This window comes from Scylla paramamosain, chromosome 15 (assembly GCF_035594125.1).
Source record: "Scylla paramamosain isolate STU-SP2022 chromosome 15, ASM3559412v1, whole genome shotgun sequence".
In the NCBI taxonomy this organism is placed as follows: Eukaryota; Metazoa; Arthropoda; class Malacostraca; order Decapoda; family Portunidae; genus Scylla; species Scylla paramamosain.
Genome location: NC_087165.1, coordinates 10,133,512 through 10,153,699, shown reverse-complemented (window position 1 = coordinate 10,153,699; position 20,188 = coordinate 10,133,512). Strand labels below are relative to the sequence as shown.

The following is a 20,188-nucleotide window of genomic DNA, read 5'->3' as shown; positions in this document are numbered from 1 at the left end:
TGTTTTTTTCTTTATTTACAGGAAATAGTCACAAAATATTGGTCTTCCATAACGTGATGAAAGGAATGTCAACTGGAGGCACGACCACCACCTGGGATTATGGACACACCAAGGCACAGTGACCAAGACAATGTCTGGCTGACTGCCTGTCTAGGATTTAAGGTAAAGCTTCTTCCATGAAATTTCCTTCTATATGAGGAATGCTGTGAGATACGATTTGAATATTTATGTTTTGAAGTTAGCGTGACCCCGGAATTGCACCCCGTGGATTCTTATGTGTGCCACGAATCATATGGAAGGGGTATGAACAGTCTTGTGTTTTGGAGCATCTCAACCACTCTCCATAAATGCTTACGTATCCTGGGATAACAAGGGATATTAAGAACAGAATTTTCATTAAACTGTCGTTACAATCATAGAAAAAAACAAATAAAAAAAAATCTTGACTCCAGGAATTTCAATTAAAGCCTCGTAAAAAAGCAGTTGGGATAAAACATAGAAATGGTTGATAATTTGACACAATAATTGTTGGTGAAGAACTACATTTGTAAAGCAAGCTTCATGCCAAACACAGCGTGCATGAGGAACTAAACATATCAGGACATGACGTAAAAGCTATGTACATACACACTGACATAATCACTTGCAAACACGAACAAAAATGCCAGGGATGTTTTACCATTTTATTAGAGAAAATTACCGACATGAAAGTAAAGATGTACACAAGTGAACTCACACATCAGTCAAGACCTGCTCAAAATGAAATGAGTAAATAACACGAAATTCTACGTGTTTGAGCCAACACTGCGCGCACGGAAGGGCGCCATCATTAAAACTAAAAGAAAATGACAAAAGACAAAACTGAGAGAAAAATAGTTAACATGTATGCATTACCTTTCTAAAAGAATTAAAGATTCTTTACCCATCATCACCAAAAACAAGAAATAAAAAAAAGGGACAGAAAATTAGCAAAAAATTAAGATACATATTAGGAAAAAAAATATTTTGCAAGAAAGTTGCGCTCCGCAAATCATAATTAAGTATAACCGATGGAACACATGAATCATTCCGTGAATACCCTGTGTGTGGATGACAATTCTCGGGGAAGCCATGTGATGTCTTTTATTTCTCTTACTGTCTGGGTGAACTGTCAGAAGCAGGATTCTTTCATACATAAATGCAATATCTGGACGACATGAAACAGCACATAAAGACACACATTATTGAGTCAAACATTATTGAGCCAATAGAAAAAAATAAATAAAATAAATAAATAAATAAATAAATAAACAAAAAAATAAAAATAAATATATATATATATATAAAAAAAAAAAAAAACTGGGGGTTTCCAACATCACATTACCAAGAATATTTCTACTGAACACTTATAAATAAATAGCTTACAAAATACTTGCCTTTCCATAGCACGATGAAAGGCATGTCAACTGGAAGCTTTCTGAGGCACGACCACCACCTGGGATTATGGACACACCAAGGCACAGTGCTGGTACACAGTGTGCAACACTGGAGAGCACAGTGTGCTCTCCAGCACACGCGTGGCTGTGGCGGTGTAATACAGCCAGAGACAGACTCACGTTACACACGGGTTCGTACATGCGCTCCTTTTAAACATGAGACAAAGAAGCGTGAATCTAAACCCACACACTTATATAGTATATGACAGATGGGCCGAGTGGGGCATGTTACTGAATGAAGCGAGTTTTTAACCATCCTTGCCCGCCACTCCTCCCACATGTCACACGCAACTACTAGAAACGTGAGCTCCTAGCTGCCGTCTCTTTCTCACTTGTCTCACATTCAAAAGACTCGTGCACGCGTCTAACGGGAAATTTTCTTCTTGTGACTGCCATAGTGATTCAAGGCACTGAGTTCGTGCTTCAAAGTGAGATAAGGCACTTAAATGTTTTTTTATCGTTAATGTACAAGTTCTCCCTCTCTCACACACACACACACACACACACACACACACACTGATCCCAAGATGCTTTGAAGCACTAAAGGACGGAATGTAGTACGTAAACTCGTGTCAGCGGACAGTGCACCGCTACACTTCCCGCCTCCCTAGCAACACCTCACCCTCACCGGGGACACCTCCCTCAGAGTGTTACCCGCAAAGTACCAAATACTGATAAACGTTGCTGCGTGTTTCAAAGAACGGCTTACTTAAAAATTAAATTGCTGGTCTTCTTCGGGTTGCATTCGTATTACTTATTTGGAAGGCACGTACAGGAACTCGTGGCCTACAAAATTAACCTTGCTCAGGTGCAAAATCAACATACAATTGCAACTAGTCACGCCCTTTGGTCACCCGCCAGCTGAACAAATGCAACTATTGAATTAGAGAGTAGGAAAATAATCTGTCAGTGAAGATAACTTGGTATACATGAGTCCGGCTTAGTATGACTGCCAGAATGACATCATTCCTAATGCATTGCTGCCCGCGCTCCCCAGCGACTACCCACTGCCCCTCTGCTGTACCGCGAATGTCAAGCGTGCTTACTGAGGATTCTTCATGTGACAAACACGGATTACCCTTCCAGCTTGGCCTGAGTATTCCACCGCACTCTTCCCAGCACTGCAGCACGAGTGTCACACCAGCAGATCAGGCAGGCAAGGAGTGCTGCTGTGTGCTGTAATAGTTCACTCTTCGCCTCCCCACCATTGCAAACACGTGTGGCGCCTGTCCCGCTGACTGGTGGCGCGAAATTCCAAAAATTTCCAAGACTCAAAGCTGCTCACACATTATATTTTATTAAAGTGATCTCTCTCTCTCTCTCTCTCTCTCTCTCTCTCTCTCTCTCTCTCTCTCTCTCTCTCTCTCTCTCTCTCTCTCTCTCTCTCTCTCTCTTACACATATTCGGTATCATTATTTTGAAATCCTACACACACACACACACACACAAACACACACCGGTTCAGTATTACTGGACATATGAATCGTCTGCTGACGCAACATAACACGACCTCATCCTTTTCTTTACCACGATTTATGCATTTTTCGTTGCCTTCAGCGAGTAACACAATAGCGGTTCCCAATCTGATCCTCACCACACAATAAGTGCAGTCAGCGTGTGTGTGTGTGGCGTTAAGGTAGACTGACAAGGCTACACGCGTTTGCTTTTCCAGGAGCGCTGCAAGGTGCGAGGAAGTGCCAAGTAAAGGAGGCTGTGTCCTTGCACTAAGTCGTTCTGACAACCGGGCGCCGGCGCCTCCAACAACTCAATTTTTTCCTGGTCTGAGAGCGGGAGAGGAACATTGCATTACCTGTAGCTCTCCTCCAAGGAACTGCCAGCTGACACAAAAAATATATCACGCACTGTAGAAATACTAACTGACAACACTCAGTATTAGTGGGTATCCTAAAAATTATAAAACAGTTCACCATTTGAAGCCTATACTACCGATTGACGATAATGCTGGATGTCAATGAACACCGGCTTTCATTTGCCAACCTCAATTGAGCTCCATAATACTACTAGTTAAAAAAATAACAATCACTCATTCATTGCATAAATAGATTCCTAAGGCCTATACCCAAAGGGGGCGGAGGATCATATAACACAGCTCTTCCGAACACCAAATATTGTCTTGTACTCTGGAAGAATTTTGCTCCTGATGGCGGTGTTCTGCTTGGCCACCACCTTGTCGCGCATGAGGTCCCGATGCACCTTCTTGATCCCCGGCCGGTGCACCAAGAAGGCGTTGTCCAGTATGTGAAACTCATAGTCACGCACGCACAGGATATACATCTGGGAGAGCCAACAGATCATATTAGTTCACCCACATGAAATTACGCCTGCTTCTTAGACACATATGTCACCAGAATAACCTTCTGTTTATCTGCTATGATTCTAAAAGTTTTACTGCGTCTGTTTTTTGTTTTTTTTCACTTGAGGGGCACTGGCCAAGGGCAACAAAAAGGCTGAAAAAAAAGGTCCACTGAAGTGCCAGTTCGCAAGGAGTATTCAAAAGGATTGCTATGAAGAATCTTAATGGACCCAGGAAGTAGTCAGAGGGTGAAGGATAAGGAAGAACAAGCCATAAAACATCTAAGTAAAGTCTTCGGCAAAGTTTTGAGCGAAGAGTTCAGCTTTAGAGATAGATAAGAAGACGGTGGTTCCATCAGGCTGAAATAAAGAAGGGAAAGATGAAGAAGAAAATTTTTTGGCTAAGTGCCCAAAGTCACGAGGGTCGTTTTTATCTAAAAAGACTTTGACACTTTCCATTTATGAAGGAGTTTTTGGTGAGCTAATGAACAGTATTGCCATAATTCTGGGCAGAGATATAAAGCACATGAGATTCAAATGATAGAAGGTTCAAGTACAGTTTGCGGGCCGCCTCTCTTTCATTTATAGTACGAGAACAGGCTTAGTTAAATCAAGGTTTGGAAGATTTAGTGGGAGAGAATAAGTGAGGAAAGTACACCTCTATGCCAGACAATAACACTTCTTTTATGCGCTCAACACACAGAGATTGGTCTCTGACACGGAAACAGTAGTCATTCTATGGAAAACCAGAATAATACCCCTAATTAGTAGAAGTAAAATGCCAGAGGCACTTTCACTTTGGGGGGATCCTGAGGAGTGATTGCAGCGATAAGACAAGATACAGATATGAAGTTGCGATCGGAGGAGTCCAACTGAGAAGACGGATTGTAGTAGGATTACAGGTTAGGAAAAGGTAAAAAATGTTGGCTCTATCTCCAAGACAGTCAGGAATACGAGTAAGGTGTTGCACTAATTGCTCTAGGTCATGGAGGATAGAAAAGTTAAAGGCTAGTACACCAGGATGGTCAGTGATGGGAGAGGAAAGTCAAAGCTGCTGGTGAACACTGAAGTCTCCAAAGATAGAGATCTCGAGAGGGAAGAGTCAAGGTATGCTCGAGTTTGAAAGTTAAATATTCAAATAAATTTTCTTAGCTAGCGGAGTTAGGTGAGAGGTATAAAACACGTAAATTTTGTTTGGGAGTAACTCTGTAGTCGTTGCCAGATGGCAGAAAATTTGGAAAATTCAAGAGCGTGGGCACAAGACCAAGTTAAGTCACTGCGCACATAGATGCAACATCCAGCTTTGGATTGAAAGTGAGAATAGAGAAATAGGAGAGAACACAAAGGGGCTACTGTCAGTTGCCTCAGACAGTGAGGAAGAGATTAGGTTTAGTAGAAGAGATGTGACGTTCCACGGATTGAAAATTAGACCTAAGGCCGCAAATGCTGCTAAAGTAAGTGAAGAAAAAAAGGTTCATGGGTGTGTCAAGACACTTAGGATCGGTACAAGAAGAGCAGTCCGACCTGGGGACATTTGTGGTCTCCTTCCCAGTCGAGAACTCTAAAAATGGTATTATTGGAGCCTTTTTTCACTTCTAAGTTTGAATCTGACATCAATGAGTACATGTTTTTGGTGCATGTAATGTCTATGTGAAGGAAGAGAGTTGCCCCTAAAAGGTAGGTTGTGACCGCCCATTTGTGTGATGAAACACAAAGGGAAACGTTCACGGAGATCACAGCTGTGTCAAAAGTTTAAAGTTCACAGCACATCTATCCCAGTGCTTATGAGACCTCCAAACTGGCAGGACACAGGAGCTTCATCTAGTGTTGTCAGAATTACCAGGTCTTCAAATGTATACAAAAAAAAAAAAAAGTAAAGGCTTCATCGAATGATCTACAGAAAATCAAGTATTGGAAGGAAAAACATGTTGGCCCACAAAACTGCGGATCCACTTATCTGTAGATTGAAAGATAAGTCTACACTGCACCAACATTCCTTCTAGACTTAGTGGCCAGTGAAGCGACAGTAACGTGCAAAAACAAAGCATCCTATACATCACTAAAGTAGCAGAAGCTTGGGCATTGTGTAGAAGACAAATACGAAGTCCTACATTAGAATGGCATATATTTAAGAAATCCCTAGTCATAAGATATAAAACATCCTCCATAATGAGTAATTGTAGTTTAATTTCTACAAAAAAAAAAAAAGATAAATGAGAGCAACAAATTCGAATGGTAATATCAAAACAAGAATCAATGCTTTGTTAGTAATTCTCTCTGTACACTAACTGAAACAGAAAAAAAACGTACAAGTAAGCATAGAAGTGAATGTGGGCAAGTTATTTGACTTCCCATTATAACTGTATTTGTTATCACCGTTAGTATTTCCGGTAATAGATTCCTCCCTCAACCCGTACATATGTAAAACCCACCTGGGTCATCTTATCACTCTTGCCCTCCCAGGAGAGCCGCTCATCGTACAGGGGTTCTTTGTTGGTGCCCACGTATATTGGTTCCCACTTATGGTAAGGTGGCTGCCGCTTGCCCACGTGGAAGACACTCAGCCCAGGTTTAACGGGGCCTTTGAGCCATTCCTGGGGGAGTGGAATTATGTATACTACAGTAATATGTGCACCGTCCTCTTCAATGCTACTATTTCATAACCATTCAAGATAACGACCAATCTGACTTCCTCCACGAAATACAAAACCAAATATTAAACGTGAAACTTTACTGACTTATCTAATGTAAATGAAGGAGAAGAAAGTGATAAAAGTAAGTATAAAAGAAAGAGAAAGTAAGACCTCACTTTCACTTTGAACATGGAAACATTATGGCATTAATGGCTCATGAATTTTTTACGAGCCCCACAGACTCCGAAAACTCATCATATGTGACAATATAATAATGATAGGAACCTGGATATGGGAACATCGTGGCGTTAGAGACACGAAATTTTACGCAACCCCGAAACAAATAAAATAAAGAGATACTGGATGAGGAAAATCGATAAAAATGAAGACGAAATAAAGGAAAATAAATATGACCCTTCACTCACTTTGGACATGGGGACATTGTGACACTTGGGACACACGAACTTGTGGAATGGAATCGCCTCCTTCTTGTCCAGCATTTTGAGCAGTTCCTCCTTCGTCTCGGGCACAGCAACATTTTCTTGCACCTCGAAAATAGAGAAAACGAACACCCGAGGATTGGTTGTGTTGGAAGTATCCGGACGCTTCAGCATGCGGAAGAACTCTGAAAAAAGAATAAATAAATTAATATATAGTGATGGTGAATGAGCAACACAACAACAATAAATGCTGCTGCTGCTGCTACTACTACTACTACTACTACTACTACTACTACTACTACTACTACTACTACTACTACAACGAAGCCTCAATAAACAAAACCAGGAAAACAGTGATCGTATTTTTATATCATACATTATTTATTTACTTATATAATTGTATATCTATTTACTTATCACTGACAAAAACAGAAAACTCAAAAACACCTCCAAACTTCATCAAGGGGAGACTGTTTCTTTCTCAGCAATACACACAGGCCAAAAGCAAACCACTCAGACCTTTCCCAAGTCGTCTCTCATACAGTCCTTTCATCTCGATCAGCCTTCTTTCTTTCCTTTCCCTTTTTCATTTGTCATTCTTCTGCCCAAACGACTACATGACGAATAGGATCAGTAGTCTTTGCGGTGTAAGACCATGAAATTTAATAACATACTGTAGTTTTTGAGGTTACCGTGAGATGCGCTTGGTGTACCGTTCAATGTTTATTTTTTGTTAACTCTTATGCACATGGGAGGAAGACCCAAAGGAAGAAAAAAAAATACGAATGAAAGTAATACTAACTGCCTCTCCCATTAAACAAAACAAAGAATATCAAATAAAGTCAATGTTGTACAAGGTGTAGCGATCTTGTTCCCTCAATTTCCGGCACTTCTTTCACTACATAGACTGTGCAGTTAAGGATATGTTACGAGGAGGAAGGGAAGTTCGAGTGTGTGTGTCTATCTTCTTTTCTATTGTCTTATTGTTCCAAGGTGAGACGTGAATGGAGACAGAGAGAGAGAGAGAGAGAGAGAGAGAGAGAGAGAGAGAGAGAGAGAGAGAGAGAGAGAGAGAGAGAGAGAGAGAGAGAGAGAGAGAGAGAGAGAGAGAGAGAGAGAGAGAGAGAGAGAGAGAGAGAGACGGAAGATAAAGGTAAACAGACATACAAGTACAGAAATTCAGGAAAGAAGAAAAGGAATAGAGGGAAGATAATCAGACAATTAAATTTAAGAAAAGGACCCACAAAAGACAAACAAAGAGACAGAAGAGTGACCAAGAAACAACAAACGAATAAACATGACGAAGGAAAAAAACAATGAAGGAAAATAGAACAAGGATAGCAAAAATAATATAAAACAAGAAAAAAATTTGCATATTACTAAGTTTACCTCTAATTGTGACATATTGATTATATTACGAATTGACTGAAAAATGAAAGAAAAAGAAACTTAATAAAAATAACTGCAGAAAACATGTCAAACTGAGAAAAGGAAGATATAAATTATGCAATACCACCTGTGCATTCATTAATATGCTCACTTCACCTGTGCTGTCTCATGCCCCACTTAAACACACACACACACACACACACACACTCACACACACCACCACACACACACACACACACACACACACACACACACATACATACATGAACTAAAAGCTTGGCATTAATTCTTTTGCTGTTTTTATGCGTGGTCTTTTCAACGATTTGTGAAAGCTGTTGCCACCGCAAATGTTCTCCCCACACAAGGCTGCAGAGTCCTCGACCAGACGAAAGTAACAGAGTAAGTAGAGAGAAGTAATTTATTATTATTTTTTTTTTTTTTCGCTGCGGTTACAAGGTCATACAGCACCGGCCAGAAGTGCATAAAAACTGTAGAATATTTAAACCCTACAAAGTGAAAAAACAAAAAAAAAATAAATAAATAAATAAATAATAAGCAGTATAGAATAAGAAGTAATGGATTTTTTTTTTTGTGTGTGTGGGTGGGGGGGGAGGGGAGAGCGCAGCAATGATGGTTCAAATCGTATGGTGCAACATAAATATTTTTAAAACTAACATAATATCAACCTGAAGCTTAAAAAAAGAGAGAAAAAAAAAGACTACAGTAAAAAGACAATTATAAACAAAAGAACTGAACAAGACAATAACCATGAAAGCAAACAAACACGCGTCCTCTTCGTTACAAGATTAAGTCAGGCTCGGATACCACACCTGTTTTCCCCACTACAGCAGAACAACTTATTCAGGTTTAGTCTATTGAGCGCCTTCGGAGGTTGAGTTCTGCAACATTTTCTTTTTCGTCCTTGAAAGTCGCGGAAGAGGAAATGTGTCTGGTCGGCTGATTTTCCATTGAAGTGTTTTTACTGCACCAATGTACGAAGGGCGGGACGAGGACATTGGTGGCTTACAGAAAACACGAAATGAGCATGCAATAATTTTCTTGTTGCGACAAAATTCGATGTGTGTGTGTGTGTGTGTGTGTGTGTGTGTGTGTGTGTGTGTGTGTGTGTGTGTGTGTGTGTGTGTGTGTGTGTGTGTGATGTGTGTGTGTGTGTGTGTGTGTGTGTGTGTGTGTGTGTGTGTGTCTGTGTTCTCTTCGGTCTTATAACTAATGGTTTGAACTACATGTTTATCTGTTTACTTTTTTGTACATTTCTCTCTCTCTCTCTCTCTCTCTCTCTCTCTCTCTCTTCTCTTCTCTCTCTCTCTCTCTCTCTCTCCTCTCTCTCTCCTCTCTCTCTCTCTCTCTCTCTCACCAGGGATGAAGTTGATGGATGGGTACAGCTCCACGTCTGAGGGGAACACGAAGTAGGTCTGCACTGCCTGCCTGGCGGTGTTCCTCGCCACATTCACGGGGTACAAGAGCTTCTTCTGCTGCCTGTAAGTGGTGACGTTGGTCCCAGCGAGGCGGCTCCTGCCCACAGTCCGTCTTCCTCTTGAGCAGCCTCCTCCGTGGACGGGATCTGATGCCATGGGAGGAAGACGGGTTGCAGTCATTGGTATAAATAATCGTAATAATGAGTAATAGTTCGTGATTTATTATTAGTCAAGAGAAACAAGATTAAAAATGTATATTTTGCAAGAAATGGATATCAAAAAATATATAAATAAAGAAGTCTGTAGTGGGAAAAAGAAATACATGTTGGTCAAAAAAATAGACAAAATAAGAGTCAATTATGATAAGATCCAGAGAATAAAGCATAAAACACACCATAAAATGAAAAAAAAAAAATATATATATATATATATATATATATATATATATATATATATATATATATATATATATATATATATATATATATATATATATAGAATAATTAATTGATTGTATGACGGAGTTCTACAAAGAAAAAAAATAACCAAAGATACCTTAAAAAAATAAAAAAAAAATAAAAAAATAAAATCACCCATCCCAGTTCAAACGAGACGACAAATATAACAGCGAAAAGAAATCAAGAAAAGAAGAATGGCAATACAGGAAGTAGAGATAAAAATAATAGCTACATTATAGGAAGGGAGAAAAAACAACACATCATTCCCTCGCGTGACCTTGAAATCCACCTCACCTTCTTGGGCGTGTGGGTGACGTGGAAGAAGAGGTGGAAGGTGACGTATTTCTTGATACCCTCGGCCCAGCAATCACGAAGGTACAGGATGGTGTTTGACCGTAGCGTTGAAGTCATCGCCAGGAGCGTACACAGGCCACACTCACGGGGCCCTGGCGAGGAGTGAGTAAGTGAGTGAGTGAGTGAGTGAGTGACTGAGTGACTGAGTGACTGAGTGAGTGAGCAATCGAGCTGTTACACACACGTTATCGTGAGTTTATGGACATAATTATTGACTCCTCAATGTTGTATTTTATCTCCACCTTGAGAGGGAAGAAAGCATCCATTTCTGTCTGTCTGCCTGCCTGTTTGTGTCTGTCTGTCTGAATGCCTGCCTCTCCCACCTGTGTGTGTGTGTGTGTGTGGTGTGTGTGTGTGTGTGTGTTGTGTGTGTGTGTGTGTGTGTGTGTGTATTTATGTACAATCAATGCGTACTGGTGTAGGTGTGGGGTGTTGCACGACAAGGACGGAGGAGAAGGAGGGAGCTGGTTGACGTACAAATACACACGACGGGGAAGCAAACACGTGCAGGAGTCATGCTATCCACTACAACTGCCTTAAGTGGCGCACAGCCCACGTTATACACTAAAGCACCCTGTATTCAGAGCAGACTGGACCAGACACGTGCATTTTTCAAGCTACAAATCACAGGTGTACAATGAATTCTGGCCTACAAACCTTGACAATACTTTACTTTTATGTTTACTTGGCTACTGTATCTATGCCGTAGCCGGTGGAAAAACAAACTCTCTGCAGCCATGCGAGGGAAGAGAAGGGAGAAGGAAAAGTTTTTGGGGGAGGCTCGGAAATGGTTGACAGAGTGGAAAACGGAGCGAGTTTAGGGAGGCAACAGGAAGGGAAGGGAAGGATGTGTGTGTGTGTGTGTGTGTGTGTGTGTGTGTGTGTGTGTGTGTGTGTGTGTGTGTGTATGTGTGTGTGTGTGTGTGTGTGTGTGTGTGTGTGTGTGTGTGTGTGTGTGTGTGAGGAAAGGAAACATCTGCTGAGGGGCGCGTGGTCCTATTTTTAAGACATTATGTAAACTCAAACTCTCTCTCTCTCTCTCCTCTCTCTCTCTCTCTCTCTCTCTCTCTCTCTCTTCTCTCTCTCTCTCTCTCTCTCTCTCTCTCTCCGCGTGTGTGTAAAATGAACAGCAAGGCAAGTAGTTAACATTTTTTTTCCACAGCGATTCTTCTATTTAATCTTTACTCACGGTATAATTTAAACTAATCATCCTTGAAAACTACGGAATGGTCACCTTGCTTTCCCTGCTCGCTTTTACTACTTAACAATCCACAGGAACACGAAATGAGTGCACAGGATGACAGATTCACATTCCCCACTTTACTTTGGTCCTGATTCTTTCGTACCAGTTTTGTGAGACTTCTTAAAAATAATAATTTCGTATGTACACATTATACGAACTTATTGCAATGTGTGTGTGCTTTCATTCTGTTACTATTTCTTTCTTTTTATCTTTTTTATCGTGTCAGGGAGACCGGCGAAGGCCACAAAAACGAATGCAAAAAGAAGCGATAAAAAAAGAAAATTAATCCGTTTACACTGGCGCTTTCATAGACAAACAGAAGAGCCGAGAGAGTTAGCAATAATTGAGTTTCCAATATTTACTTACCAATACTTATTTACCTGTGTGTGTGTGTGTGTGTGTGTGTGTGTGTGTGTGTGTGTGTGTGTGTGTGTGTGTGTGTGTGTGTGTGTGTGTGTGTGTGTGTGTGTGTGTGTGTGTGTGTGTGTGTTGGTGTGTGGATAATTCTACTCAAATCTTCTGAAACTTGATGTGCTTTTAAGGAGTGTTCTTTTTCTAATACTGCGTAACAAGAAAGAATTACTTATTTAATAAACATACTGGCACTCTTCGCAAGTGGCCAGAAAAGAGCAAGCAGATTAAGTGAATGCAATTATTTCCATTATATCTGCAATTATAAAACGTATTTCCAGCAATTTTGTAAACAACTTCTTCGGACAAATATCATACATTAAAAGTTCAAAATCTCTCTCTCTCTCTCTCTCTCTCTCTCTCTCTCTCTCTCTCTCTCTCTCTCTCTCTCTCTCTCTCTCTCTCTCTCTCTCTCGTTTAACAATCCTAAGCACTGAGAGAGAGAGAGAGAGAGAGAGAGAGAGAGAGAGAGAGAGAGAGAGAGAGAGAGAGAGAGAGAGAGAGAGAGAGAGAGAGAGAGAGAGAGAGAGAGAGAGAGAGAGAGAGAGAGAGAGAGAGAGACCATATCGACCACACCCTGCTTGACCCTTCTCTTTCTATAGACCTTTATTTATTAACTCTGACTGCTACTTGGCTCACCTCGCCTTAGTCGCAAACCACTCGAGAACCTACCTTTTGTTCTATAACCATCCCTACTAACACATACTAACACGAGAACGCCCTTTAATACACTATTTCGTTTCCTGTACGTCCTTATCGAGATTTTATCCCGTGCCCTCTAATGGTGTGTTTTTTTTTTTTGGGGGGGGGGTATTCCGATAGAATAATACTAAAATAAGCATGAAAAACTACCACGTAAGCTTAATTCTAAACATATTACAGGCTGACACTAGAAAACCAGTTTGTTCGCTCCTTTCTTTCCTGTACGTGATTGTTGGGTATCGCATTGAAAGGCTTAACATTCAGACCGCTATTAAATAAAATGTTACACGCCAAACGTAAAAAACAAGAGATAGGATATTTATCATGTGTCATAAAGAGATAGGGCATTTATCATGTGTCATACCAGAGAACTATTTAAGAGACTGCAGTACACTAATAAATTTCCGAAAAAAGTTGTTGGTAGTGGGGAGAAAAGTGCACTCGGATAAAAAAGGGACGGCAGGGTGTTATTTTCTTAAACCAGACTATTTATTGTAAGAGGCTGCAATACACAAGTAAATGTAATGAGTGTCTTAAAAACAGTGTTCGTGATGGGACTAATGGCACACACACAGAGAAAAAGAGACAAGAAAACACCAAAGACTATTTCAAGAGGCTCCAGAACGCAAATAAATAAAATAAAAGTGATGAAAAGTGACACGAAAAAGTAAAGGCAACAAAATATTCCTATATTAAACAACAAATCACTTAAAGACTCCAGAACACAAATAGATTAAATAAAAATGATGAAAAGGGATACATACGCAAAAATAAAAAAGTAAACACAACATCCCTACCTTAAACCGTACTAAAAGACTGCAGAATACAAATAAAGTTCTCGAAACAAGATACAGGCGACAGGTGAGGTTGGTCTAGCAGTGGAAGAGACGATTCTAGTCCTCCCTAATAACGAGTAACCCGGCTATTGAACAAGCACTTGACACACGAGCGTAGATTGAAACGCTGGGCCGTGACAGAGGAGTACCCAACCAATCAGCCACTCCATCAGGAACACGAATGTAGCCAATGGACGCCCGCTACCACAATACCATCACACTTTTCTACTCCATTATTTTGACTCTCTCTCTCTCTCTCTCTCTCTCTCTCTCTCTCTCTCTCTCTCTCTCTCTCTCTCTCTCTCTCTCTCTCTCTCTCTCGTACGATCGAACACTTTCATCAATCATGGTGTTTTGTACTTTCTCTCTCTCTCTCTCTCTCTCTCTCTCTCTCTCTCTCTCTCTCTCTCTCTCTCTCTCTCTATCTATCTATCTATCTATCTATCTATCTATCTATCTATCTATTTATCTAATTCCTCTTCCGCAATACGGGCTCAAAAGAGAGAGAGAGAGAGAGAGAGAGAGAGAGAGAGAGAGAGAGAGAGAGAGAGAGAGAGAGAGAGAGAGAGAGAGAGAGAGAGAGAGAGAGAGAGAGAGAGAGAGAGTAAACAAATAAGATAAATGTAAAAGATTAAAATAAAAATATATATAGAAATAAAAGTAAAGTGAGTGGAATACCAAATTATGCAGTCCTGTTCCTGAGGGAGTTGTGAATCGACTTATCAGGAATCAAAGCAGCTCGGTAGGTGACTTGAACTAACATGACCAGCTATTATACCCCCTCGATAATGGCAAACAATGATCACGTACGAGGAGAGAGAGAGAGAGAGAGAGAGAGAGAGAGAGAGAGAGAGAGAGAGAGAGAGAGAGAGAGAGAGAGAGAGAGAGAGAGAGAGAGTGTGTAATGTAATATTTTCGTCTTTCATTCTTGTTCATCGCACTTTTTCTCTCTCATTAAAAGACACGATTGTTGCGATATACTGACGTTTTGAAAAGAAAAAAAAAAGAAGAAAATAGGCAGAAGAAAAGGAAGGACTTTGTTGGTTTCAGTTCTGATATGTATCACCGATGGAAGGAAGGAAGGAAGGAAGGAAGGAAGGAAGGAAGGAAGGAAGGAAGGAAGGTTTATAAGGCTAGTGTCGTTTACTATGAGAAATAAAAAAAAAGAATAATAAAACACAAAAATAGCAAAAATTAAAACTTCGTAATGGTACATGTGATATCCTAAATAAATAAATAAATGAGTGAATAAATAAATAAAATCTACAGCCACACAAGAAAACGCAAAGGAAGGGCAAATAGCAGCAGACTTGTTGGCTCCTACATGGCTTTTAGTGATAAGCTGCATTGTCTATTCTAAAACAAGATGTGTAGGGTAAGTTAATGAAACCGAAGACTGTTCATATAACATCAACACTCCAATGATCAAAGGAACGTGTGTGTGTGTGTGTGTGTGTGTGTGTGTGTGTGTGTGTGTGTGTGTGTGTGTGTGTGTGTGTGTAACGGTGGAGCACGTGAAATATTCCGTTATGGTAGCCTCTCTCTCTCTCTCTCTCTCTCTCTCTCTCTCTCTCTCTCTCTCTCTCTCTCTCTCTCTCTCTCTCTCTCTCTCTCTCTCTCTCTCTCTCCGATCAGATAAGAACCAAAATCTCAAAGAAATTTTCAAGGTAACGGAGTATGTATTTTTTTTTCGAACTTATACACACATAATATGTATAACCTTGTAATATATTTCACTGCAGTTAGAATGTGGATAATTTCAAAAATATAAGTAACACTTCAAAATCCGTCATTAGTAGCTGTCAGGTGTATGTCTGTTTGCGTACGTGTTGGTGGCTGGAATGAGTTGGTAAGCGAAATGAAAGAGAGAGAGAGAGAGAGAGAGAGAGAGAGAGAGAGAGAGAGAGAGAGAGAGAGAGAGAGAGAGAGAGAGAGAGTGTGTGTGTGTGTGTGTGTGTGTGTGTGTGTGTTGGACGTCTGCCCGAGGAAGCCTGAGCGCGGAGGAGCGACAGGCACCATCAAAGTGAGAAGGGTTCCGCTATACCTGATGTAAGCACGTGAGTCAGGTGTGTGGAGCAGGTGAGGGTACCATACAAGAAAGATACGAGTAAGCGGCAGGTGTTAAAGTTAGGCACAGATATCGGGTTAACAACAAGAGCAATAACTTCTACTACTATTACTACTACTATTTCTCTTTCCATCACCATCAGAACTAAAACTTCACACGCCCTCCCCTCCACTCCTCGCCCCACCACCACTGACAGACACCCCAATCGGCGAGGATTCGATCAGGTAACCTGACTCGACTACCTGAATTCGATCGCCCTTCACGCCACTCACACCAACCTCCAGGGGTCTCGGCACCGCCCTCAGAACACGCAATGCATCCCAGAGTTGTATAAAATTCCTCAAGTGATCTTTAAAAAATACACGTCACTTTATCACGGATGGAAGAAGCTGATATTTGAGAGCTAGTGGATTCACCGATAATGAAAATTCTGATAGTTATACTGCTGTTAGGACGTTTACCACTGCTACTGCTGCTGCTACTACTACTACTAACTCCACCTTCACAGCATCCAGTAACAGTTTCTCTGCTATTATGCACATCTTTCCACACTCACTATCCATTTCTAAACATTTCTTCTTGATCTAAAGCCACCTTCAACCATTATACGAACTAGAAATTGCAAAATCTATTCTTTTATCCCCTTATTTCTTGTATGTGCTTATAAAGACTTCACACATGTTTCTTTGTGCTGTTAAGAAACCACCAGCATTAGTCTACGTACCTGCCAGCGGGACGTGAGAGGTTCCAGGTTATCGAGGAAAGTGTAGTCGCCGTGGGTGGTATATGTAATGGACTCGTCACACCGGAACGACATCACCGCCGGCAGGTAGTTCTCCAAGACCCAGTAGTCGCCCCGCTGCTGGTAGAAGGGTCGCAGCGGCCTCGTGGTGCACTCCCTCAGGTCTGGGTACATTTTGCGCTCTAGGGAGTCCAGCGGCGGGTCAGGAGGGTCCATCGGCAGGGGCTCCACCAGCTGCTCTGTGACCCCCACACTCTCCTGCACCTCCCGGGGTGGCTCCTCCTGTTCCGCGGCCCCTGCTTCTCCATTTATACCACCGTTCACTGCCCCCGCCTGTTCAGGAAGCTGTCCTAGTGTTCTCCTGCCGCCCAGAGACACGTCCTTCATGCCCTCATCTCCCTGCATGGCACTGGGGGGTTGGTTCAGGGGGTTGGAGGGTACCATTAATGGTTCAGCTTCAGGTTTTCCAATATTGAAGCTCTCGAGGACACTGATGCCATTGTGAATGGACTGGAGGGCGGCAGGGGTAGAGAGGTCGATGACGTCCCTTGCGGAGGGCGAGTGCTGGTTAGGCGTGGTGGAGATCCATGTGAGGCACAGGTACAGCACCAGCACAGCGTTGAGCACCAAGGAGCCCCGCACCAACGCCACGCGCAACGTCACCATCCCTCGCAGCACTCCTGGTGAAGGAACAGATAAAGTTATATTCATGTCGCTGAGGGAAAAGCGAGTTGAGTTACCACTACATACTGTATAGGAAGGAGAGTGTTGATGGTATTCTTCTTTTTATTTACTTATTTATTTTTTAACATTTCAATTATGTCAGCTGAAACTCGATCGGCTCTCTCTCTCTCTCTCTCTCTCTCTCTCTCTCTCTCTCTCTCTCTCTCTCTCTCTCTCTCTCTCTCTCTCTCTCTCTCTCTCTCTCTCTCTCATACAATTTCAGTAGGAGGTGTGTACCAGCTTCAAAGGGAGGTGGAGCATCCGGCGCTAATAAATCAAACACTAACGCCATTTGGTGACGCGGTACGCCATTGCAGGTCTCGTGTGTGTGTGTGTGTGTGTGTGTGTGTGTGTGTGTGTGTGTGTGTGTGTGTGTGTGTGTGTGTGTGTGTGTGTGTGTGTGTGTGTGTGTGTGTGTGTGTGTGTGTGTGAGAGAGAGAGAGAGAGAGAGAGAGAGAGAGAGAGAGAGAGAGAGAGAGAGAGAGAGAGAGAGAGAGAGAGAGAGAGAGAGAGAGAGAGAGAGAAAAGGGGGAGGGGGACAGTGGTTACCGAGCCCGATTCACACTCGGAAGGCCCCAAAATCGAATGCAGGGTCAAGTCAGAAGGCTTTGGGCGGACTTCTTTACAGTGTAGCCTCTATTCATCTACCAGAGATTAAGTAACTGGTGTAAGTCGGGAGTTGTGACCCGCTGCTAAAGTCTGAATACAAAAATACACACGGGATGGCCCGACCATCCGGGAAGTAGTCTACTAGGTTGACCAGCGTCATCTGGCAGCCACAGTATCAAATTGTAAGATATTTCCATAGGGTTAAATGTATACTTAAGATGTAATACGTATGATAGTAATGTACGTTAGTATTTAAGTATGTAACATGTGGATTTTCAGCTATAAGGTTGCAAGATTTATAAACCGATCATTATTATTTTATTATTATTAAAGACAGACAGACGTAAAATTAACAACAGCAGTAACAGCATCAGTAGCAGCAGCAACAACAACAACACCGACAAACTCCACGCACTGCATCATTGACATTAACAGAAAAAAAAAAACAGGAAACCATTGAAAAGAATCACTGTACAGCCTCGCCCACGCAAAACAACAAAAAAGAAGCCTATGTATTGCATGAGAGAGAGAGAGAGAGAGAGAGAGAGAGAGAGAGAGAGAGAGAGAGAGAGAGAGAGAGAGAGAGAGAGAGAGAAAGTCATATTGCCTCATTCATACTTGTATTTTCCTCTCTCTCTCTCTCTCTCTCTCTCTCTCTCTCTCTCTCTCTCTCTCTCTCTCTCTCTCTCTCTCTCTCTGTGTGTGTGTGTGTGTGTGTGTGTATATATATATATATATATATATATATATATATATATATATATATATATATATATATATATATATATATATATATATATATTTTTTTTTTTTTTATTTTTTTTAACACTATTTTGTAGTTTTCCTTGACGTTTTGGAAAAAAAGAGGAAAGAAGGAAGTGAGGGGCAAGAGAAGGAAGGAAGGAAGGAAGGAAGGAAGGAAGGAAGGAAGGAAGGAAGGAAGGAAGGAAGGAAGGAAAAGGAAAGAAACAAGGAAAAAAGGGAGAATGGAAAAAAAGAGGAAGGAATATGAAGGGAGGGAGGAAATGAAGGAAAAAAGAAAGGGGAATGGCTGAATGGAAGAAAGGAAGAGAGAAAAGCAGAAAAAACTGAGAACAAAACATGTCAGAACAAAAATAAAAGAAAAAATCGAAAGGTGAAGATTTGATGGGGTTACACTAACTAAACACTTTTCCCATCCCCCGCCCCCCTCTCTCTCTCTCTCTCTCTCTCTCTCTCTCTCTCTCTCTCTCTCTCTCTCTCTCTCTTTACCTTTGACCTTCTCTTTGACCTTTCGTGCATAGGTTAGGGATACAATGTCAGAGAGAGAGGACGGACATGGAGGAAGAGAATGTTCAGGTTTCAGCATTACTAATTAAAAGAAAAACATCAATGAAGGAACAGAAAGTAATGATTAGCGAAAAACAGGTAGGAGGAGGAGGAGAACAAGATCATTAAGAAAAAAAGGAGACGAGGAAGAAGACGAAGAAACGAGAGAGAGAGAGAGAGAGAGAGAGAGAGAGAGAGAGAGAGAGAGAGAGACCACGCCAGCAAAATCATAATAAGCCGCGCGTCTACCAGGAAGCTCACGTTGTCAATCACACAAACACACTCACACACCCACTCTTCCGTACGTCACCATTCCTTCATAAATTACTGTAAACTTTGACTTCACGGTGTATATATTCTGTAATTTATAACCAGTTAAAAAGTTCATGCCATTCATAAGTACTTTCCATTCTTGTTAATCATTAGAATCCTCAGGAGTTCCTAGGGTCAACTCTACAAAATTTCATAAACCACCATTGCAGCACGCGGGATGATGACACTAATGCAAAATGTTCACCGATTCACATGATTATCTTTTAAGAAGGTATCAAGTGCACTGATCTTCTACGGAACGCTCGCCCAACATATAAAGAAATTATTTTGCTCCGATGTGTCCGAAGAGACGTTCAGACTAGTGACGTGCTGCACTGAATTTCTAGGGCTTCTGTTTGGACCATACACTTAAGCGCCGCACTTCCACTACATTCAAAAAGCTCTACTTGAAGTTACACGGGTTTTTAACAAGATTTCTGTCTTATTAACAGGAGAAACACTCTCGAGAACCAGGCTAATCATCTCTGTGGCCTTCGAAAACAGTCATGATGAGAGAGCAAAGGGTTTCAGAATAAGAACCTTTGGCTGACCTGAAGGGAATGAAAAGTTTACTTACACAGAGATAAAACTGCAATGGTAAAATTACTGTAAGCATTATGCCACGGTGTCTGCATTACGTGTTAGCTGTACGTCTATCTATCTATTAGTCTGTGTGTCAGAGAGCTCTCACTCAGCAAACTGCCAAACTTAATATACAAATCAATGTCAGTGACTT

The 20,188-nt window shown here is 41.4% G+C and overlaps 1 protein-coding gene across 1 annotated transcript in view; it reads right to left on the bottom strand.

Annotated features, from left to right (window-relative positions):
• Window positions 1-669: 669 nt before the first annotated feature.
• The window catches only part of LOC135107235 (uncharacterized), a 30,441-nt gene continuing 10,922 nt past the window's right edge, over window positions 670-20,188 (bottom strand). The window contains 8 exon segments of the mRNA XM_064016895.1: window positions 670-3,770; window positions 6,221-6,382; window positions 6,847-7,046; window positions 9,626-9,832; window positions 10,417-10,534; window positions 10,536-10,571; window positions 10,573-10,590; window positions 16,483-17,180. Of these exon segments, the coding sequence (XP_063872965.1) occupies window positions 3,573-3,770; window positions 6,221-6,382; window positions 6,847-7,046; window positions 9,626-9,832; window positions 10,417-10,534; window positions 10,536-10,571; window positions 10,573-10,590; window positions 16,483-17,180 (1,637 nt within the window). The 3' untranslated portion in view covers window positions 670-3,572.